Source organism: Ovis canadensis, chromosome 4 (genome assembly GCF_042477335.2).
Source record: "Ovis canadensis isolate MfBH-ARS-UI-01 breed Bighorn chromosome 4, ARS-UI_OviCan_v2, whole genome shotgun sequence".
In the NCBI taxonomy this organism is placed as follows: domain Eukaryota; kingdom Metazoa; phylum Chordata; class Mammalia; order Artiodactyla; family Bovidae; genus Ovis; species Ovis canadensis.
In genome coordinates, this window is record NC_091248.1 from 62,486,298 (window position 1) to 62,505,084 (window position 18,787).

The 18,787-nt window shown below is 37.8% G+C and overlaps 1 protein-coding gene and 1 long non-coding RNA gene across 2 annotated transcripts in view; one reads left to right on the forward strand and one right to left on the reverse strand.

The window, feature by feature from the left end:
- LOC138439286 (uncharacterized) overlaps positions 1–18,787 on the reverse strand; it is a 550,512-nt gene that overhangs the window by 224,056 nt on the left and 307,669 nt on the right. The gene's annotated exons all lie outside the window — the stretch shown is intronic.
- LOC138931524 (dynein light chain Tctex-type 3) lies at positions 8,026–10,034 on the forward strand. Its single transcript, XM_070292371.1, has one exon. The coding sequence runs from the start codon at positions 8,038–8,040 to the stop codon at positions 8,386–8,388; it is 351 nt and encodes a 116-aa protein (XP_070148472.1). The 5' UTR covers positions 8,026–8,037; the 3' UTR covers positions 8,389–10,034.

Below are 18,787 nucleotides of genomic sequence, written 5' to 3' on the forward strand. Positions count from 1 at the left end.
AAGGGCACTAATCGATGATCTTGGCATATCCTCAATTCCTGGGAACCACTTAGAACACAGAACTGCTTGCATAATCATGAAATTTGAGATCTAAAGCCAGGCTGAATGATAAGATTCATTTCCCATGAGAGATGATTCCTTCAAGACTACAAGAGATGGTTGTTTTATATAAAGCACAGAGAACAACACAGAGAGTCAAGAAAAATGAAGAAACAGAGGTATTGTGCTCTAAACAAAACAAAATTAAATTTAAGAAACAGACCTTAATGAAATGGAGATAAGTGACTTAGCTGATAAAGAGTTCAAAATAATGGTCATAAAAATGTTTGCCAAAGTCATGAGAATGATAAGTGAACAAAGTAATAATAAAAAAAAAAAAAGAAAATATAAGAAAGTACCAAACAGAAATCACAGAGCTTAAGAATATAATAACTGGGCTAAAAATTTCAAAAAGAAGGGTTTAGCAGCAGAATAGATGAAGCAAATGACAATATCAATGAACTGGAAAGCAAGGCAATGGAATTTAAGCAGAGGAGTGTAATTTTTTAAAAAATGAAGAGACTCACCATAAAGCAGACAAATACTCACATTACAGGGGTACCAGAAGGAGAATTGAGAGTGAGAAAGAGGCAGAAAGCTTGCTCAAAGAAATAACAGTTGAAAACTTCCCTAACCTGAGGGAAGGAATAGACATCCATATCCAGGAAGCCCAGGGAGTTTCAAATAAGATGCACCCAAAGAGACCCACAGCAAGACACATTATAATTAAAATGTGAAAAGTAAACACATGGAGAGAATATTAAAAGCAGAAAGAGCAAAACAACTTGATATATATAAGGGAACTCCCAGAAGACTATCAATAGATTTTTTAGCAGAAGATTTGGAGGCCAGAAGGAAGTGGCATGATATATTCAAAGTGCTGAAAGGAAAAACCTGCCAAATAAGAATACTCTACCCACCAAAGTTGTAATCCAGAATTAAAGGAGAGATAGTGTTTTCCAGACAAAGAAAAGCAGAAGTTCATTACCATAATACTGGCCTTACAGGAAATGTTAAAGGATTTCCTCAAGCTGAAATAGAAGGGTAAAAAGAAGTAACAGGAAAACACATGAAAGCATAAACATCATCAGTAAAGATAAAATACAGTTAAATTTAGAATACTCTAATGTTGTAATGGTAGTAGGCAAATGAATTATGAAACTGGTGTGAAGTTTAGAAAGTATTACTTGCTGTAACTACATAATTTGCCAAGAATACACAAGATAAAAAGAAATAAATTGTGATGTCAAAAAATAAAAATAAAAAGGGGGGCGGAGAGTAATAATGCAGAGCTTTTGTATTCATTTGAACTTAAGTTGCCTACAACTTAAAATATACTATTATATCTACATTTTAATTAAGCCTCATGGTAAACACAAAGCAAAAACCTCTAATAGACACACAAAAAAAGGAATTAAAGCATACCTTTACAGAATGTCATCAAATCACAAGGGAAGAGAGCAAGAGAAGGAAAAAAAGGGGGAGAGGGGACTGCAAAACAGCCAAAAGTGAAAGTGAAGTCGCTCAGTTGTGTCTGACTCTTTGCCACCCGGTGGACTGTAGCTCACTAGGCTCCTCTGTCCATGGGATTCTCCAGGCAAGAATATTGGAGTGGGTTGCCATTTCCTTCTCCAAACAGCCAGAAAACCATTTTTTAAAATGGTAGCAGAAAATCCATACCTTTCAATAATTATTTTAAATGTAATGGAATAAATACTCCAATTAAAAGGCATAAAGTGTGGGAAATGAGGGAAAAATACCTAAAGCCCAACTATATATTGTTAACAAGAGAACTCACTTCAGCTTTAAGGATATACATAAAGCTGCAAGTGAAGAGACAGGAAAAGATATTGCATGCAAATATTAGTAGAAACCAAAAGACAGCAGAAGTAGCTATTCTTATACTAGACAGAATAGTCTTTAAGACTGCAGTAAGAGTATTTACAATACTGTAAATACAATATTGTAAAAGTATTTACAATACTTATTCTTCTCAAGTACACATGGAACATTCTCCAGGAGAGAGCATATATTAGGCCACAGAACAAGTCTCAAGGTAAAAAAGGTAATTATACAATGATAAAGGGGTCAATCTAACAAGAAATACCATTTGTAAATATTTATGTACCCAACATAAACACCTAAATTTATACAGTAAATATTAATAGCCCTAAAGGAAGAAACAGACAGCAAACAGTAATTGTAATAGTAAGGGAATATAATATCCCATTTTCAGTAATGGATAGATCATCCATACAGCAAACCAATAAGCAAACACTGGACTTAAAGCAGATTAGACCAAATAGACTTGAGGGATATTTACAGAACATTTTATTCAAAGGCATTTACAATACTTATTCTTCTCAAGTACACACGGAACATTCTCCAGAAGAGAGCATATATTAGGCCACAGAACAAGTCTCAAATATTTTAAGAGACTTTTAAAACAAGTCAAGCATCATTTCTGACCATTATGGTATGAAACTAGAAAGAAATTGTAAGAAAAACTGGAAAATTCATAAATACATAGGGATTAAACAACATGCTCCTTAACAACCAATGGATGAAAGAAAAAAGATCAGAAAACATTAAAAGACAGTGAAAATACAACATACAAAAACATTTGGGATCCAGCAAAAGCAGGTCTAAGAGGAGAGATCATAGCAACAAATGCCTATCTTTTTTTTTTTTTTACTTTATTTTACTTTACAATACTGTATTGGTTTTGCCATACATCAACATGAATCCACCACGGGTGTACATGAGTTCCCAATCCTGAACCCACCTCCCACCTCCGTCCCCATACCATCTCGCTGGGTCATCCCAGTGCACCAGCCCCAAGCATCCTGTATCCTACATCGAACCTAGACTGGCAATTCGTTTCTTACATGTTATTATACATGTTTCAATGCCATTCTCCCAAATCATCCCAACCCTCTCCCTCTCCCACAGAGTCCAAAAGTCTGTTCTATACATCTGTGTCTCTTTTGTGGTCTCGCATACAGGGTTATTGTTACCATCTTTCTAAATTCCATATATATGTGTTAGTATACTGTATTGGTGCTTTTCTTTCTGGCCTACTTCACTCTGTATAATCAGCTCCAGTTTCATCCACCTCATTAGAACTGATTCAACTGTATTCTTTTTTTTTTTTTTAATTTTTACTTTATTTTACTTTACAATACTGTATTGGTTTTGCCATACACTGACATGAATCCACCACGGGTGTACATGAGTTCCCAAACATGAACCCGCCTCCCACCTCCCACCCCATATCATCTCTCTGGATCATCCCCGTGCACCAGCCCCAAGCATCCTGTATCCTGCATCAAACATAGACTGGCGATTTGTTTCTTACATGATAGTATACATGTTTCAATGCCATTCTCCCAAATCATCCCACCCTCTCCCTCTCCCTCAAGAGTCCAAAAGTCTGCTCTACACATCTGTGTCTCTTTTGCTGTCTCGCATACAGTGTATTCTTTTTAATGGCTGAGTAATACTCCACTGTGTATATGTACCACAGCTTTCTTATCCATTCATCTGATGATGGACATCTAGGTTGCTTCCATGTCCTCGCTATTATAAACAATGCTGTGATGAACAAATGCCTATCTTAATAAACAAGAGAGAGATCAAATAAAGAACCTATTACAAACCAAGGAACTAGGGGGAAAAACAAATTAGCCAAAATGACTAAAATTAACAACACTGACAACACCAAATACTGACAAGAACTTAGAGTAACTGTACTCATACACTGTTGGTAGGAGTGTAAAATAATACAATTATTTATTTTAAGTGCTGTAAGTTTCTCAGGTATTCAGGTGGAATACCAGACCACCTGACCTGCCTCTTGAGAAACCTATATGCAGGTCAGGAAGCAACAGTTAGAACTGGACATGGAACAACAGACTGGTTCCAAATAGGAAACAGAGTACGTCAAGGCTGTATATTGTCACCCTGATTATTTAACTTCTATGCAGAGTACATCATGAGAAACACTGGGCTGGAAGATGCAGAAGCTGGAATCAAGATTGCTGGGAGAAATATCAATAACCTCAGATATGCAAATAACACCACCCTTATGGCAGAAAGTGAAGAGGAACTAAAAAGCCTCTTGATGAATGTGAAAGAAGAGAGTGAAAAAGTTGGCTTAAAGCTCAACATTCAGAAAATGAAAATCATGGCATCTGGTCCTGTCACTTCATGGTAAATAGATGGGGAAACAGTGGAAACTTTATTTTGGGGGGGCTCCAAAATCACTGTAGATGGTGATTGCAGCCATGAAATTAAAAGATGCTTACTCCTTGGAAGGAAAGTTATGACCAACCTAGATAGCATATTGAAAAGCAGAGACATTACTTTGCCGACTAAGGTCCGTCTAGTCAAGGCTATGGTTTTTCCAGTAGTCATGTATGGATGTGAGAGTTGGACTGTGAAGAAAGCTGAGTGCTAAAGAATTGATGCTTTTGAACTGTGGTGTTGGAGAAGACTCTTGAGAGTCCCTTGGACTGCAAGGAGATCCAACTAGTCCATTCTAAAGGAGATCAGTCCTGGGTGTTCTTTGGAAGGAATGATGTTAAAGCTGAATCTCCAGTACTTTGGCCACCTCATGTGAAGAGTTGACTCATTGGAAAAGACTCTGATGCTGGGAGGGATTGGGGGCAGGAGAAGAAGGGGATGACAGAGGATGAGATGGCTGGATGGCATCAAGGACTTGATGGACGTGAGTCTGAGTGAACTCTGGGAGTTGGTGATGGACAGGGAGGCCTGGTGTGTTGCGATTCATGGGGTCACAAAGAGTCGGACACAACTGGGTGACTGAACTGAACTTTCTCATTGGAAGAAAAGCTATGGCAAACCGAGATAGCATATTAAAAATTAGAGACATTACTTTGCCAACAAAGGTCCATCTAGTCAAAGCTATGGTTTTTCCAGTAGTCATGTATTGGTGTGAGAGTTGGATCATAAAGAAGGCTGAATGCCGAAGAACTGATGCTTTTGAACTGTGGTGTTGAAGTAGACTCTTGAAAGTATCTTAGACTACAAGGAGATAAAACCAGTCAATCCTAAAGGAAATCAGTCATGAATATTTTGTGGATGGACTGATGCTGAAGCTGAAGTTCCAATACTTTGGCCATCTGATATAAAGAGCTGACTTATTAGAAAAGATCCTGATGCTGGGAAAGATGGAAGGTGGGAGGAGAAGGGGACAACAGAGGATGAGATGGTTGGATGGCATTATTGACTCAATGGACATGAGTTTGAGCAGGGTCCAGGAGATGGGGAAGGACCGGCAGGCCTGGAGTGCTGCAGTTCATGGGGTGGCAAAGAGTTAAACATAACTCAGCAGCTGAACAACAAGGACAAAGTTTCTCCTACAACTAAACATACACTTCCTCCATTGTTCATCAATTCTGAGTATTTACCCAAAAGGAATAAAAACATATGACTACAAAAAGACTTTGGTAAGAATTTTCATAGCAGATTTAGTTTTAAGGGCCTTTAAAGAAATCTTTTGTTCATCAACTGTGCAATAGTGACAGTCAATACAATGGAATATCCACAATAAAAAGGTTGTTTAGTTGCTAAGTTGTGTCTGACTCTTTGCAACCCCATGGACTTCAGCATGCCAGACTTCTCTGTCCTTCACTATCTCCCAGAGTTTGCTTAAACTCATGTCCATTGAGTCTGTGATGCCCTCTTCTCCTACTGCCCTCAATCTTTCCCAGCATCAGGGTCTTTTCCAACGAGTTGGCTCTTCACATCAGGTGGTCAAATTATTGGGGATTCAGCTTCAACATCAGTCCTTCCAAAAAATACTCATGGCTGATTTCCTTTAGAATGGACTGGTTTGATCTCCTCGTGGTCCAAGAGACTCTCAAGAGTCTTCTCCGGCACCATAGTTCGAAAGCATTAATTCTTTGGTGCTCAGCTTTCTTTATGGTCCATCTCTTGCTTTCTTACATGACTACTGGAAAAACCATAGCTTTGACTACACAGACCTTTGTCAGCAAAGTGATGTCTCTGCTTTTGAATACACTGTCTAGGTTTCACATAGAAAAACTATGACAAAACAGTAAAAAGGAATGAACTACTAATACTAAACTCAGTCAAAAACAAAACAAAAAAGTCTGAGTGAAGGAAGTCTTATGTTAAAAGGTTCATGGTAAGTAACTCTATTTATATGAAGATTTAGAACAGGTGAAACTAACCTATGGTACAGAAAAGAAAATCAAAACAATGGTTGGGAAGGGGCCATGAGAGGTGATGTTAATATTTCATTTATTTTTTCATAAAATTCATAAAAAATTTTTTTGAAGTAGAGTTGGTTTAAAATGTTGTGTTAGTTTCAGGTAAACAGCAAAGAGATTCATTTATATTCTTTCACATTTGTTTTCCATTATAGTTTATTATAAGATACTGCATATAGTTTCCTGTGCTAAAACCTTGTTGCTTATTTATTTATATATAGTAGTTTGTATCTAGCAATCCCAAACTCCTAATTTATCCCTCCCTCACTGTCCCCTGTAGTAACCATAAGTTTGTTTCCTATGTCTGTGGGTCTTTTTCTGTTTTGTAATTAAGTTCATTTACATCATTTCTTTTAGATATAGCATAAAAGTTTTATCACATATAGGAAAGGAAAGGAAAGTCGCTCAGTCGTGTCCAACTCTTTGTGACCCCATGGACTGTAACCTACCAGGCTTCTCAGTCCATGGGATTTTCCAGGCAAGAGTACTGGAGTGGGTTGCCATTTCCTTCTCCAATATCACATGTAACTGATATCATATGATATATTACATATCAGTGATATCATATGGTATTTGTCTTTCTGATTCACTTCCCTGAGCATGGTAATTTCTAACCCATCCATGTTACTACAAAACGTATTATTTCATCATTTTCCTGGGCTGACTCAAATATATATACTCACACACACAACAGCACATTTTCTTTATCCATTCATCTGTTGATGGACATTTGTTTCCATGTTTTGGCTATTGTGAATGAATACCAATGTAAAATTCTGAACAAAATATTAACAAACTGAATCCAATAACACAAAAAGATCATATATCATAATCAAGTTGTATTCATCCCAGGTTCACAAGGATGGTTTAACATATGCAAACATTCTATATATTGATTGGCTTTAGGGTTATACATCTATATGCATTTGCTAAAATTCAGCAAATGTACATTTTAAATTTGTGCATTTTCTTGTATGTAAATTTTACCTTAAAATTTAAATTGTTAACAAACAATAAATCCCACTTTATGATGCTCATACTGAAGTATTTCAGGAGAAGTATACTACTGTCTGCAACTTACTTTGAAATGCATCCAAAAAATAAGATGGCTTGGTGGACAGATAGAGATGGATACAGAAGCAGTATCTAATAAAGCAAGTATAATAAAATATTAAAGAAAGCAGAATAATGGCCTACCAGACATGCACACATCCTAATTCCTACATCTGTGAATAATAAAGCTTCAGCTAGCTGGCTGATCACCTGATCTTGTTATGAGACACTCCTGGAATGCAGGTTAGCCAGATATAATCACAAGGGTTAGTACAAGTGGAAGAGGGAGGCAGAAGAGAAGAGTCAGAGGAAGATGTAATTATGGAAGAAGGGTTAGACGGATGCCAGTTCCTGGCTTTGAAGCTGCAGGAAGGAGGGCATGAGCCAAAGAATGCAGGCTGACTTTAAACTTTCAAATATAAAAGATACAATTAAACAGAAACTAACAAACCAAGGAAACAGTTTTTAATATTTTAAGACAAATGTCTAATATTCTCGTCGCTAAACTGAAGTATAGTTGATGTACATTATAAATAATAGTTACAGATGTACAATATGGTGATTCACAATTTTTAAAGGTTATTCTCCATTTAGAGTTCTTATAAAATATTGCCTGTATGTCCTGTGTTGTACAATATATCCTTCTCGTTTATTTTATAAATAACAGTTTGTGGGACTCGGCGCCACCATGGAGGAGTACCATCGCCCCTGCGACGAGGTTGGCTTCAATGCTGATGAAGCCCACAATATTGTTAAAGAGTGTATAGATGGGGTCTTGGGAGGTGAAGATTATAATCAGAACAATATCAACCAATGGACTGCAAGCATAGTGGAACAATCCCTAGCACATCTGGTTAAGCTGGGAAAAGCTTATAAGTATATTGTGACCTGTGCCGTGGTCCAGAGGAGTCCATATGGCTTTCACACAGCCAGCTCATGTTTTTGGGACACCACATCTGATGGAACCTGCACTGTAAGATGGGAGAACCGAACCATGAACTGTATCGTCAATGTTTTTGCCATTGCTATTGTCCTGTAGCTGGCTAAAAATACTTGGCCAAAGCCATTAACCTAAGAATTTGTCAGTGTATCCTTTCTAAAAAGAGTAACAGTTACTTATTCATATGCTAGATGACAAGTGTGCAATATGCTTCAAATCTATCAACAAAAACAGAATAGTGCAAGCAAGCAGTCTCATAGGAAGTTGGCAGATTTTCTCATCTTCCATACAGAATTATTTAAACAGGGAAAACAATGTTAGCAAAAAACAAATATAGAAATATGGCATGACATGAAAATACACTCTTAAATTTACACCAGCTTTTCACTAACAATGTGTATGTAAGGAGATGGGGAAATCCATGCAGATAATTAAAATTCCTTTCAGCTAGAAAAGTTAACAGGGATAAATATATGAACAAAAATGCTGCAAGGATAACTGTGGAAAAAATGATAAAAATCAGTTAATGCTTAGTTTTTTATTTCTCCTCAGTTGTGTGTATGATTTAGTGGAAAGTAATCCCATCCTTTTTTTTTTTCCCATCAACTAGTAGCAACTGTTATTATTAACTTGTTTACCTTTTCTGAGAATAGCTAAATCACTTTTTAAAATTTAAAATTCTTAGATTTACATCTGAGAGTGAATTGAATTGGGTAACCTGAATTCCCTAGGAAAACAAAATTAGTTACAGCATATGACAAAAGTATAAGACTCCAACAGCTGCCTTACAATTCATTCATTCCAGATGGAAGAAGCACTTATTGAATGTCTATTATGAGCTATTTTTCTGCTAATCATAGTTATCAATATGCTGTTCAAACTTTCTTTTGGTACCTAGTCAGTTGGACAACATTTACGTCTGGGAAAGAGAAAAAAAAATGTTGTTTTACAAGAGAGGAAAAAAGTGAATCTGGTTATCCAAGTAGGAATAAGCAAATGAAAAGCAATTATTACTGACAGAGAATTATTGATGTAATTTTAAGAATGGCTCCTAGCAAGCAAAAAACTGCATAAAATATGCAACTCTTAGTTAAAGGCCTTATTATCAGTCTAATACACAAGTAGTAAATTCCATCATTGCTTTAGTTACAATCATCTGTAAATAATTTTAAGTACTTATGAGGGGTTCAAATTGAGTATAGATTAAAAGTATACAATCATTAGCAGGTTATTGAATATCTCAGGGCTTATGAAATGTAGTTAAATTTGTGAAAGAAAGAACTGATAAAAAATTAGGGTACACAGCTGGCCACCAAATGCAAAGTCAGTCTGTTATTTAACCTTGAAAATAAAATCAATTTGCATATTACCACTAATACATGTAGGGAGTGGAACCATGAGTCATTGAATTCCAGGGGGAAAGGAAGGCTTAGTGTTGACAGTGTTAAGAGAGTATTCTTGTAGGCATGCTGTGTGCATGTTTGATATTTTGCCGAGTAACAATAATTGTTCAATGTTGAAGAAGATAATTAAGAAAATATAAGGATAGAGTTTAATGCAGTGATATATACTCTGGCACATTAAATTTTTCAGTAATTACCTTTATGTTAGTTTACACTGCTGGCTTTGGTGCCCTTGAAGATTATAATAGTGACCAAAATATATCTGTGCAGTTAAGGCTCGCTTTTGACTATTGTTATTGAAGCCTGATTTTAAAAGAATAATAATCAAAAATACCTCGTGAACTTGCTATCTGCTCTGTTTCTAGTTAAAATGTAATAAAGATTATCTTCCTGCACTGTAAAAAAAAAAAAAAAAAAAAAAAAAATAACAGTTTGTGTCTCTTAATTCTCTGCCCTTATACTGCCCCTCCGCTTCCCCTTGGTAACCGCTTGTTCTCAGTGTCTATGAGTCCGTTGTTTGTCACTAGCTGGTGTTTCTTAGATTACATATGTAAGTAATATACTACACTGTTTTTCTCTGTGACTTATTTAATTCAGCATAATATCCTCTAAGTCCATCCATGTTGTTGTAAATGGCAAATTCTCATTTGTTTTTTATGGCTGAGTAGTATTTCATTGTGTATGCATCTTTATCCATTCATCTGTTGATGAACATTTAAGCTGCTTCTACTAGAGCTCATTTCAGTTCAGTTCAGTTCAGTCTATCAGTCGTTTCTGACTCTGCGACCCCATGAACCGCAGCACGCCAGGCCTCCCTGTCCATCACCAACTCCCAGAGTTCACCCAAACCCATGTCCATTGATTTGGTGATGCCATCCAACCATCTCATCGTCTGTCATCCCCCTTTCCTCCTGCCTGCAATCTTTCCCAGCATCAGGGTCTTTTCCGATGAGTCAGCTCTTCGCATGAGGTGGCCAAAGTATTGGAGTCTCAGCTTCAACATCAGTCCTTCCAATGAACACCCAGGACTGATCTCCTTTAGAATGGACTGGTTGGATCTCCTTGCAGTCCAAGGACTCTCAAGAGTCTTCTCCAACACCACAGTTCAAAAGCATCAATTCTTCGGCACTCAACTTTCCTTGTAGTCCAACTCTCACATCCATACATGACTACTGGAAAAACCATAGCCTTGACTAGACGGATTTTTGTTGGCAAAGTAATGTCTCTGCTTTTGAATATGCTATCTAGGTTGGTCATAACTTTCCTTCCAAGGAGTAAGCGTCTTTTAATTTCATGGCTGCAGTCACCATCTGCTGTGATTTTGGAGCCCAGAAAAATAAAGTCAGCCACTGTTTCACCATCTATTTGCCATGAAGTGATGGGACCAGATAGCATGATCTTAGTTTCCTGAATGTTGAGTTTTAAGCTAACTTTTCCATTCTCCTCTTGCACTTTCATCAAGAGGTTCTCTAGTTATTCTCTTTCTTCCATAAGCAGTGGTGTCATCTGCATATCTGAGGTTATTGATATTTCTCCTGGCAATCTTGATTCCAGCTTGTGCTTCTTCCAGCCCAGCGTTTCTCATGATGTACTCTGCATAGAGGCTAAATAAGCAGGGTGACAATATACAGCCTTGACGCACTCCATTTCCTATTTGGAACCAGTCTGTTTTTCCATGTCCAGTTCTAACTGTTGCTTCCTGACCTGCATACAGATTTCTCAAGAGGCAGGTCAGGTGGTCTGGTATGCCCATTTCCTTCAGATTTTTCCACACTTTGTTGTGGTCACACAGTCAAAGGCTTTGGCATAGTCCATAAAGCAGAAATAGAAGTTTTTTTCTGGAGCTCTCTTGCTTTTTTGATGATCCAACGGATGTTGGCAATTTGATCTCTGGTTCCTCTGCCTTTTCTAAAACCAGCTTGAACATCTGGAAGTTCATGGATCACATATTGCTGAAGCCTGGCTTGGAGAATTTTGAGCATTACTTTGCTAGCGTGTGAGATGAGTACAATTGTGCGGTAGTTTGAGCATTCTTTGGCATTTCCTTTCTTTAGGATTGGAATAAAAACTGACCTTTTCCAGTCCTGTGGCCACTGCTGACTTTTCCAAATGTGCTGGCATATTGAGTGCAGCACTTTCACAGCATCATCTTTCAGGATTTGAAATAGCTCAACTGGAATTCCATCACCTCCACTAGTTTTGTTCAGTGTGATGTTTCCTAAGGCCCACTTGACTTCACATTCCAGGATGGCTGGCTCTAGGTGAGTGATCACACCATCGTGATTATCTGGGTTGTGAAGATCGTTGTGAAGATCTTTTTTGGTATAGTTCTGCTTGTATAGTTCTTTTTGTATAGTGTATGCTTGACACCTCTTCTTAATATCTTCTGCTTCTGTTAGGTCCTTACCATTTCTATCCTTTATCTAGCCCATCTTTGCATGAAATGTTCCCTTGGTATCTCTCATTTTCTTGAAGAGATCTCTAGTCTTTCCCATTCTGTTCTTTTCCTCTATTTCTTTGCAGTAATCACTGAGGAAGGCTTTCTTATCTCTCCTTGCTATTCTTTGAAACTCTGCATTCAAATGGGTTTATCTTTCCTTTTCTCCTTTGCTTTTAGCTTCTATTCTTTTCACAGCTATTTGTAAGGCCTCCTCAGAAAGCCATTTTGCTTTTTTGCATTTCTTTTTCTTTGTGATGGTCTAGATTCCTTTCTTCTGTACAGGGCCACAAACTTCTGTCCATAGTTCATCAGGCACTCTGTCTATCAGATCTAGTCCCTTAAACCTATTTCTCACTTTCACTGTGTAATCATAAGCAATTTTATTTAGGTCATACCTGAACGGTCTAGTGGTTTTCCCTCCTTTTTTCAATTTAAGTCTGAATTTGGCAATAAGGAGTTCATGACCTGAGCCACAGTCAGCTCCTGGTCTTGTTTCTGCTGACTGTATAGAGCTTCTCCATCTTTGGCCGCAAAGAATATAATCAATCTGATTTTGGTGTTGCCCATCTGGAGATGTCCATATGTAGTGTCTTGTGTTGTTGGAAGAGGGTGTTTGCTATGACCAATGCACTCTCTTGGCAAAATTCTATTAGCCTTTGCCCTGCTTCATTCTGTACTCCAAGGCCAAATTTGCCTGTTACTCCAGGTAGCTCTTGACTTCCTACTTTTGCATTCCAGTCCCCTATAATGAAAAGGACATCTTTTTTGGGTGTTAGTTCTAGAAGGTCTTGTAGATCTTCATAGAACCATTCAACTTCAGCTTCTTCAGCATTACTGGTCAGAGCACGGACTTGGATTACAGTGATATTGAATGGTTTGCTTTGGAAACGAACAGAGATCATTCTGTCGCTTTTGAGATTGCATCCAAGTACTGCGTTTCAGACTCTTATTGACCATGATGGCTATTCCATTTCTTCTAAGGGATTCCTGCCCACAGTAGTAGATATAATGGTTATCTGAGTTAAATTCACCCATTCCAGTCCATCTTAGTTCATTGATTCCTAGAATGTTGATGTTCACTCTTGCCATCTCCTGTTGGACCACTTCCAATTTGCCTTGATTCATGGACCCAACATTCCAGGTTCCTATGCAATAGTGCTCTTTACAGCATCGGACTTTCTTCTATCACCAGTCACATCCACAACTATGTTTTGTTTCTGCTTTGGCTCCATCCCTTCATTCTTCCTGGAGTTATTTCTCCGCTGATCTCCAGTAGCACATTGGGCACCTCCCTACCTGGGGAGTTCACCTTTCAGTGTCCTATCTTTTTGCCTTTTCATATTGTTCATGGGGTTCTCAAGGCAAGAATACTGAAGTGGCTTGCCATTCCCGCCTCCATTGGACCTTATTCTGTCAAAATGATACCTAGTGAAGCTTAAAAGCTTTTGCACAGCAAAGGAAACCATTGACTAAACAAAGAGACAATCTACTGAGTGGGAGAAGATATTTGCAAATGATACAACTGATAAGAAGTTAATATTCAAAATGTATAAACTGCTCATACGACTCAACGTCAAAAAAACAAACAATCAGATTAAAAACTGGACAGAAGACGGTGAATAGACATTTTTCCAAACAGAAAATGCAGATGGCTAGCAGGCAGATAAAAAGATCCTCAACATCACTAATCAGCAAATTTCAAATCAAAACCACAGTACGATACTACCTCACACCATTCAGAATGGCTATCATCAAAGAGAACAAAAACAGCAAATAATAGTGAGGAAGTAAGACTAAAGGGAACCCTTGTAACACTGTTGGTAAAGAATATAAGTTGTTGCAGCAACTGTGGAAGACAGTATGGAGCTTTCTCAAAAGTCTAATATTTTTAATATATTTTTTAAAATTTCAAATCAGTTTGAAAAAAACCCTAACACACACAAAAAAATCAAATACAAATATGCAAAAATCTTGTGAATAAAGTATCTTCCCCTTACCAGTATTCAAATATATGCAAATTAAAATGACAACTAAAAAAAATAAAAAAAATAAAATGACAACTAAATGAAGTCTTGACAAATATTGAGTTTTATAATGCAGTGTGTTGGTAAAGACACAGTGAGGCATGTCCTCATGTATTCTTGATGAGAGTGAAAAAATATTCTGATTTTCTGAAGTATAACTCCTTAATACTAAGCGTATTAAACATGTTCATATTCTATGAACTGAATATTTAACCTTCAGAAATTATTTTACAGGGGACATGTGGGGGGAAAGATTTTAAGTATGCTTATTAAAGTAGTTTGTAATTCAAAACACTAAAAACAATCTAAACATTTAACAACAGAATTATGATTAAATTATATATTATACATAAAATCAAAAATTATGCAACCATTAACAGTAAAAAGTTTTAACATTTAAGGACAGAAAATGATACTGCTGGATGAAGAGCAGAATATAGAATTGCATACAAGGTACTTCCATTTTTGTTTAGAACTATTTATACATAATATACGTGTGAAAGGTCATACACGTAATTGTAAGCTGTGGTTATCTCTGGGTGGTAGGAGTCAAAGTTTCTTTTTACTTGCTTTTTAATGGTTTTTGTGATATTACAACACAAGAGTGTAAGTCCCTGGAGTTTAGGAACTATGCCTTGCTCGCCATTGATTATCTTCAGCTTTACACTGTCATAAGGAAGCAAGACCAATAAACATTTATGGACTTAAAGACTGAATTGTTTTCTCTCTATTGCCAAGTTTTCTATAATCAAAACTATTATAAAAATTCTATTTTGATACAAGTATCTTCCCATTTGAAGGAAAGAAAAAAAACAGTAAGACAAAACACAGCTAGATTTGTCAGTAAAAATTTAGTACAATTCAAATGCCCAGCATCATGTCTTTTAACTTACATTTTTAAGAAGTGTTTGATGACCACTGGAAAATGTTCATTATATAATGTTTAGGAAATGAAATTGTACATGTAGTGTGATCTTTTTATGTGGGAAAAAATTCATAGAGTTAAGACTTAAAATATAAGAACATTAACAGTAGTTGTTTCTGGATGTTGTAATTATTAAACTTATTTTCTTCCTCTATCCTTTACCTCCTTTCAGAATTTCCCAGTGTAAGAATATATTATTCACATAATCATAAAATGTTTAACTCTTTATTTTTAGGGAGGATGTATATGTAGGGAAGGAGGGACAACAAATTATCTAAGTTGAAAGAATAACACAGCATCAAACACAGAACTTAATGTCTGGACAGAATATTTAAAATCAGAAATATATGCCAATGCTCTGTGTGCGATTATATTAAGGACTGGGGGGAGGGAGGGAGAATGAACTGGAAGATCAGAAGTTCAGGGCTTCTTCCCTTAATTGCATCCCACTTCTACAAGTCATCACACGTCAGTGGCCTAGGTCACTCCAACTGAAACTATGAGAGAACTTCTGAGAAAAGCTCGTCATCCACAGGCAGCACCTCTACCAAGAGGAGCCAGTGTGCAGGCTGGGGAGGTGCTAACTAGCCCCTATCAGCCTGCTGGGTTCTATCCTATTACCAAGTGTCCTGAGAGAGTTCTCTACCCTGCTACAGCGTCCCTGTCATACCTGGTCTAAGGCAGTGCAGAGAACCCAGTGTGGCTCCCTATTAGGGCAGCAGCTCCTTCAGTCTTCCTCTCAGATGGGGCCAGCATTTGTAGGGGGGAACAAAAAGGAAAATATAGGTCTTATGATGGTTCTTCTTCATTTTTACAATGAACTTATTTTTTTCTGTAAATAAATATAAGCCAGGGGTAGTCCCTATAGTAGTACTTGCTGCGTCTACTTACAATATCCTCTTTTAAAGGTTCACCATAGATTGACTGAATTAATGGGGGAAAAAAAAAAAAAGATGTGAGGTCAGTGATCACACAACTTCTATAGACAGATCTCAGAAAGTTAGGAACAAGCCATTTAAGTCAAAAATCCGTTATATGAGAAGCATTAAGGCACTTTCTGTCTTTAATCTTCTTAGATTATATAAAAATCCTGGCTTCAGACCAGAACTGGAGAGTGCTTATATGCTGTGGAGCCTGGAACTTATTGCAAGCAAATTGCATCAGTCTCTTTCTTAAATGTCCAAACAGTGAGTGCAGCATCTCCTGAGACTCACAAACACTCAGTCTACAGAGACAACTCAATCTGAAAGGCCTTCTAGATGTTGGGTCCAACTAATACCCTCTTTTCACTGTTTATTAAGATTATAGTTTGGATCTAATCTGAATATTTGCCAGACCATTTCCACCAGAGCTCTTAAACCCACCTCCCTCCAGGCCCTTTGAGGCTTGTAATGGGATTCACCACAATTGGACTCAAAGAGTTACTGCCCTGCATTCCCCAGGGAGAAGCAGGACACCCCCACTAAGTGAACAGAGAGCCAAGAATTTGAACGCAGCTTACTTCAGGCTCAAAGAAGTTTCTAAAAAGAGGAGAGTCTAGCTCAGTGATGTACCCAGTGAAGTTCCCAGAAGCAAGACTCTGGAATAAAAAGGAGAAATCTGGTATAGAGAGAACAAGACCTCACATTGAGATGGCATAATCTTGAACTCAGAGCACACTGGGGAGACCCAGGCACAAAGAGCCAGGGTCAGTGGCATCCAAGAAGTGGTGGCCTTTGCACGTCAAACAGGATCAAGAGCTCTGGGGCGAAAGAAGTTGCGCGTGTGTGCTAAGCACGTCACATCCTGCAAGTGATCATTGTTTTGGGTACATGTATGAAATAATTAAGCTTGATAAACTAAGTTTAATTAAGCTATAATTCAGCCTTTTGATTTTCCAGCAGTGTGTATGGCTCAAGAGATGTAGGTTTTATCTGTTTAGAAGAACTCTTTAAAACCAATGTATTAATCTGATTCTTAAGTCAGTAGGGAGGGTGTTAGTCTGAGGGAAAGATACATTTTATTTTGTTGACCTTCTCGACCCATCCCATTTTAGTTAAAGCCAACAATCAAGTGAAGAGTTTTGTTTGGTGACCTATGTCATAGTTTTGCATTGTCTACGAATACAATTTTAGACCAAATATTGTAGTTGTCATTTGCTGTGTTATTCTGTTTGTGTGAAAGCAATCCTGAGACTGATGGCCAGAAAGTAGATAAGTTTTCTTTTTGTTTCCCCTAATATTCTTCCCACAGTTAGTCAACCTACCATCAGAACATGTGTCCCTAAACACATACGTACCTACATACAGACACGCACACACACATACCACCACCACTATCTGTACATCAAGAAAACTTTACAGAGTTAACCAAGTTTTCCTTCTGGTACTTACAATCCCAATCACTCAATGGCTAGTAATACAGGTTAAATGAGGATGCCCCCTCCGCAATGCCCCACCTCGAGCTGTCACTTATGGAGACAGTTAACCAGAAACTATGTTGTCAGTTTACCTACATGTAAGTGGACTGATTCACCAAAAGTAGACATCGATTGACAGGCTATTTATTTCTTTTCAGAAAAAAATACAAGTGCCCAGTGGGCAGGATGCCTATGAGAGTTCAGTATTCTCCCTGCAAAGAAATCTATTTGGAGAGAAGATTTATAATTAGATGAGCATCCAGTCTGAGCAAGAACATCATGTATGATATTAATGATGGGTACCTTCAAGTTTTGTCAGACAGATTGCTGCCTCACCTTCCACTGTGGGTACATTCCAATAATCTCATGGCTGGCCTGGAGAGTCACGGTTACTCCCTACTCTCAGTGTTGAAGGTATGCCTGCACATTGTGTGCTCTGATCCTCTTTGCCATATACAATCCATGGGACACCAACCTTCTGTGGGGATTCTGGCTCATACAATCTGGTCTCAGCTCCCTTAATTCCTACATCTTTTTCAGTTCAGTTCAGTTGCTCAGTCATGTCCAACTATTTGTGACCCCATGAATCACAGCATGCCAGGCCTCCTGTCCATCACCAACTCCCAGAGTTCACTGACTCATGTCCATTGAGTCAGTGATGCCATCCAGCCATCTCATCCTTTGTTGTCCCCTTCTTCTCCTGCCCCCAATCCCTCCCAGCATCAGAGTCTTTTCCAATGAGTCAACTCTTTGCATGAGGTGGCCAAAGTACTGGAGTTTCAGCTTTAGCATCATTCCTTCCAAAGAAATCCCAGGGTTGATCTCCTTCAGAATGGACTGGTTGGATCTCCTTGCAGTCCAAGGGACTCTCAAGAGTCTTCTCCAACACCACAGTTCAAAAGCATCAATTCTTCAGCGCTCAGCCTTCTTCACAGTCCAACTCTCACATTCATACATGACCACAGGAAAAACCATAGCCTTGACTAGACGGACCTTAGTCAGCAAAGTAATGTCTCTGCTTTTGAATGTGCTATCTAGGTTGGTCTTTTTAGTCACCAGTTATTTGGAGGGGTTACTTCTACTGATCACTGATTTCACTTCTTATATACAGGTTCTTCCTAGTTTCAGTCCAGAGGATACATTCAACTTCGTAGTTAATGCTTTGCTCTTTTAATCATCTTTGCATCAAAAACAGATCAAAATTTGCTATTACATAACATGGACACTTCACACAACTACCAGTAGTAGTGTTGTACTAGTTAATTGAAGACAAGAGGGACTCAACCCTTTGACTATACAACACCTTCA

Excerpts from the sequence above, each read along its gene's own strand:
- LOC138931524 (XM_070292371.1), top strand. The coding sequence starts at position 8,038 with ATGGAGGAGTACCATCGCCCCTGCGACGAGGTTGGCTTCAATGCTGAT.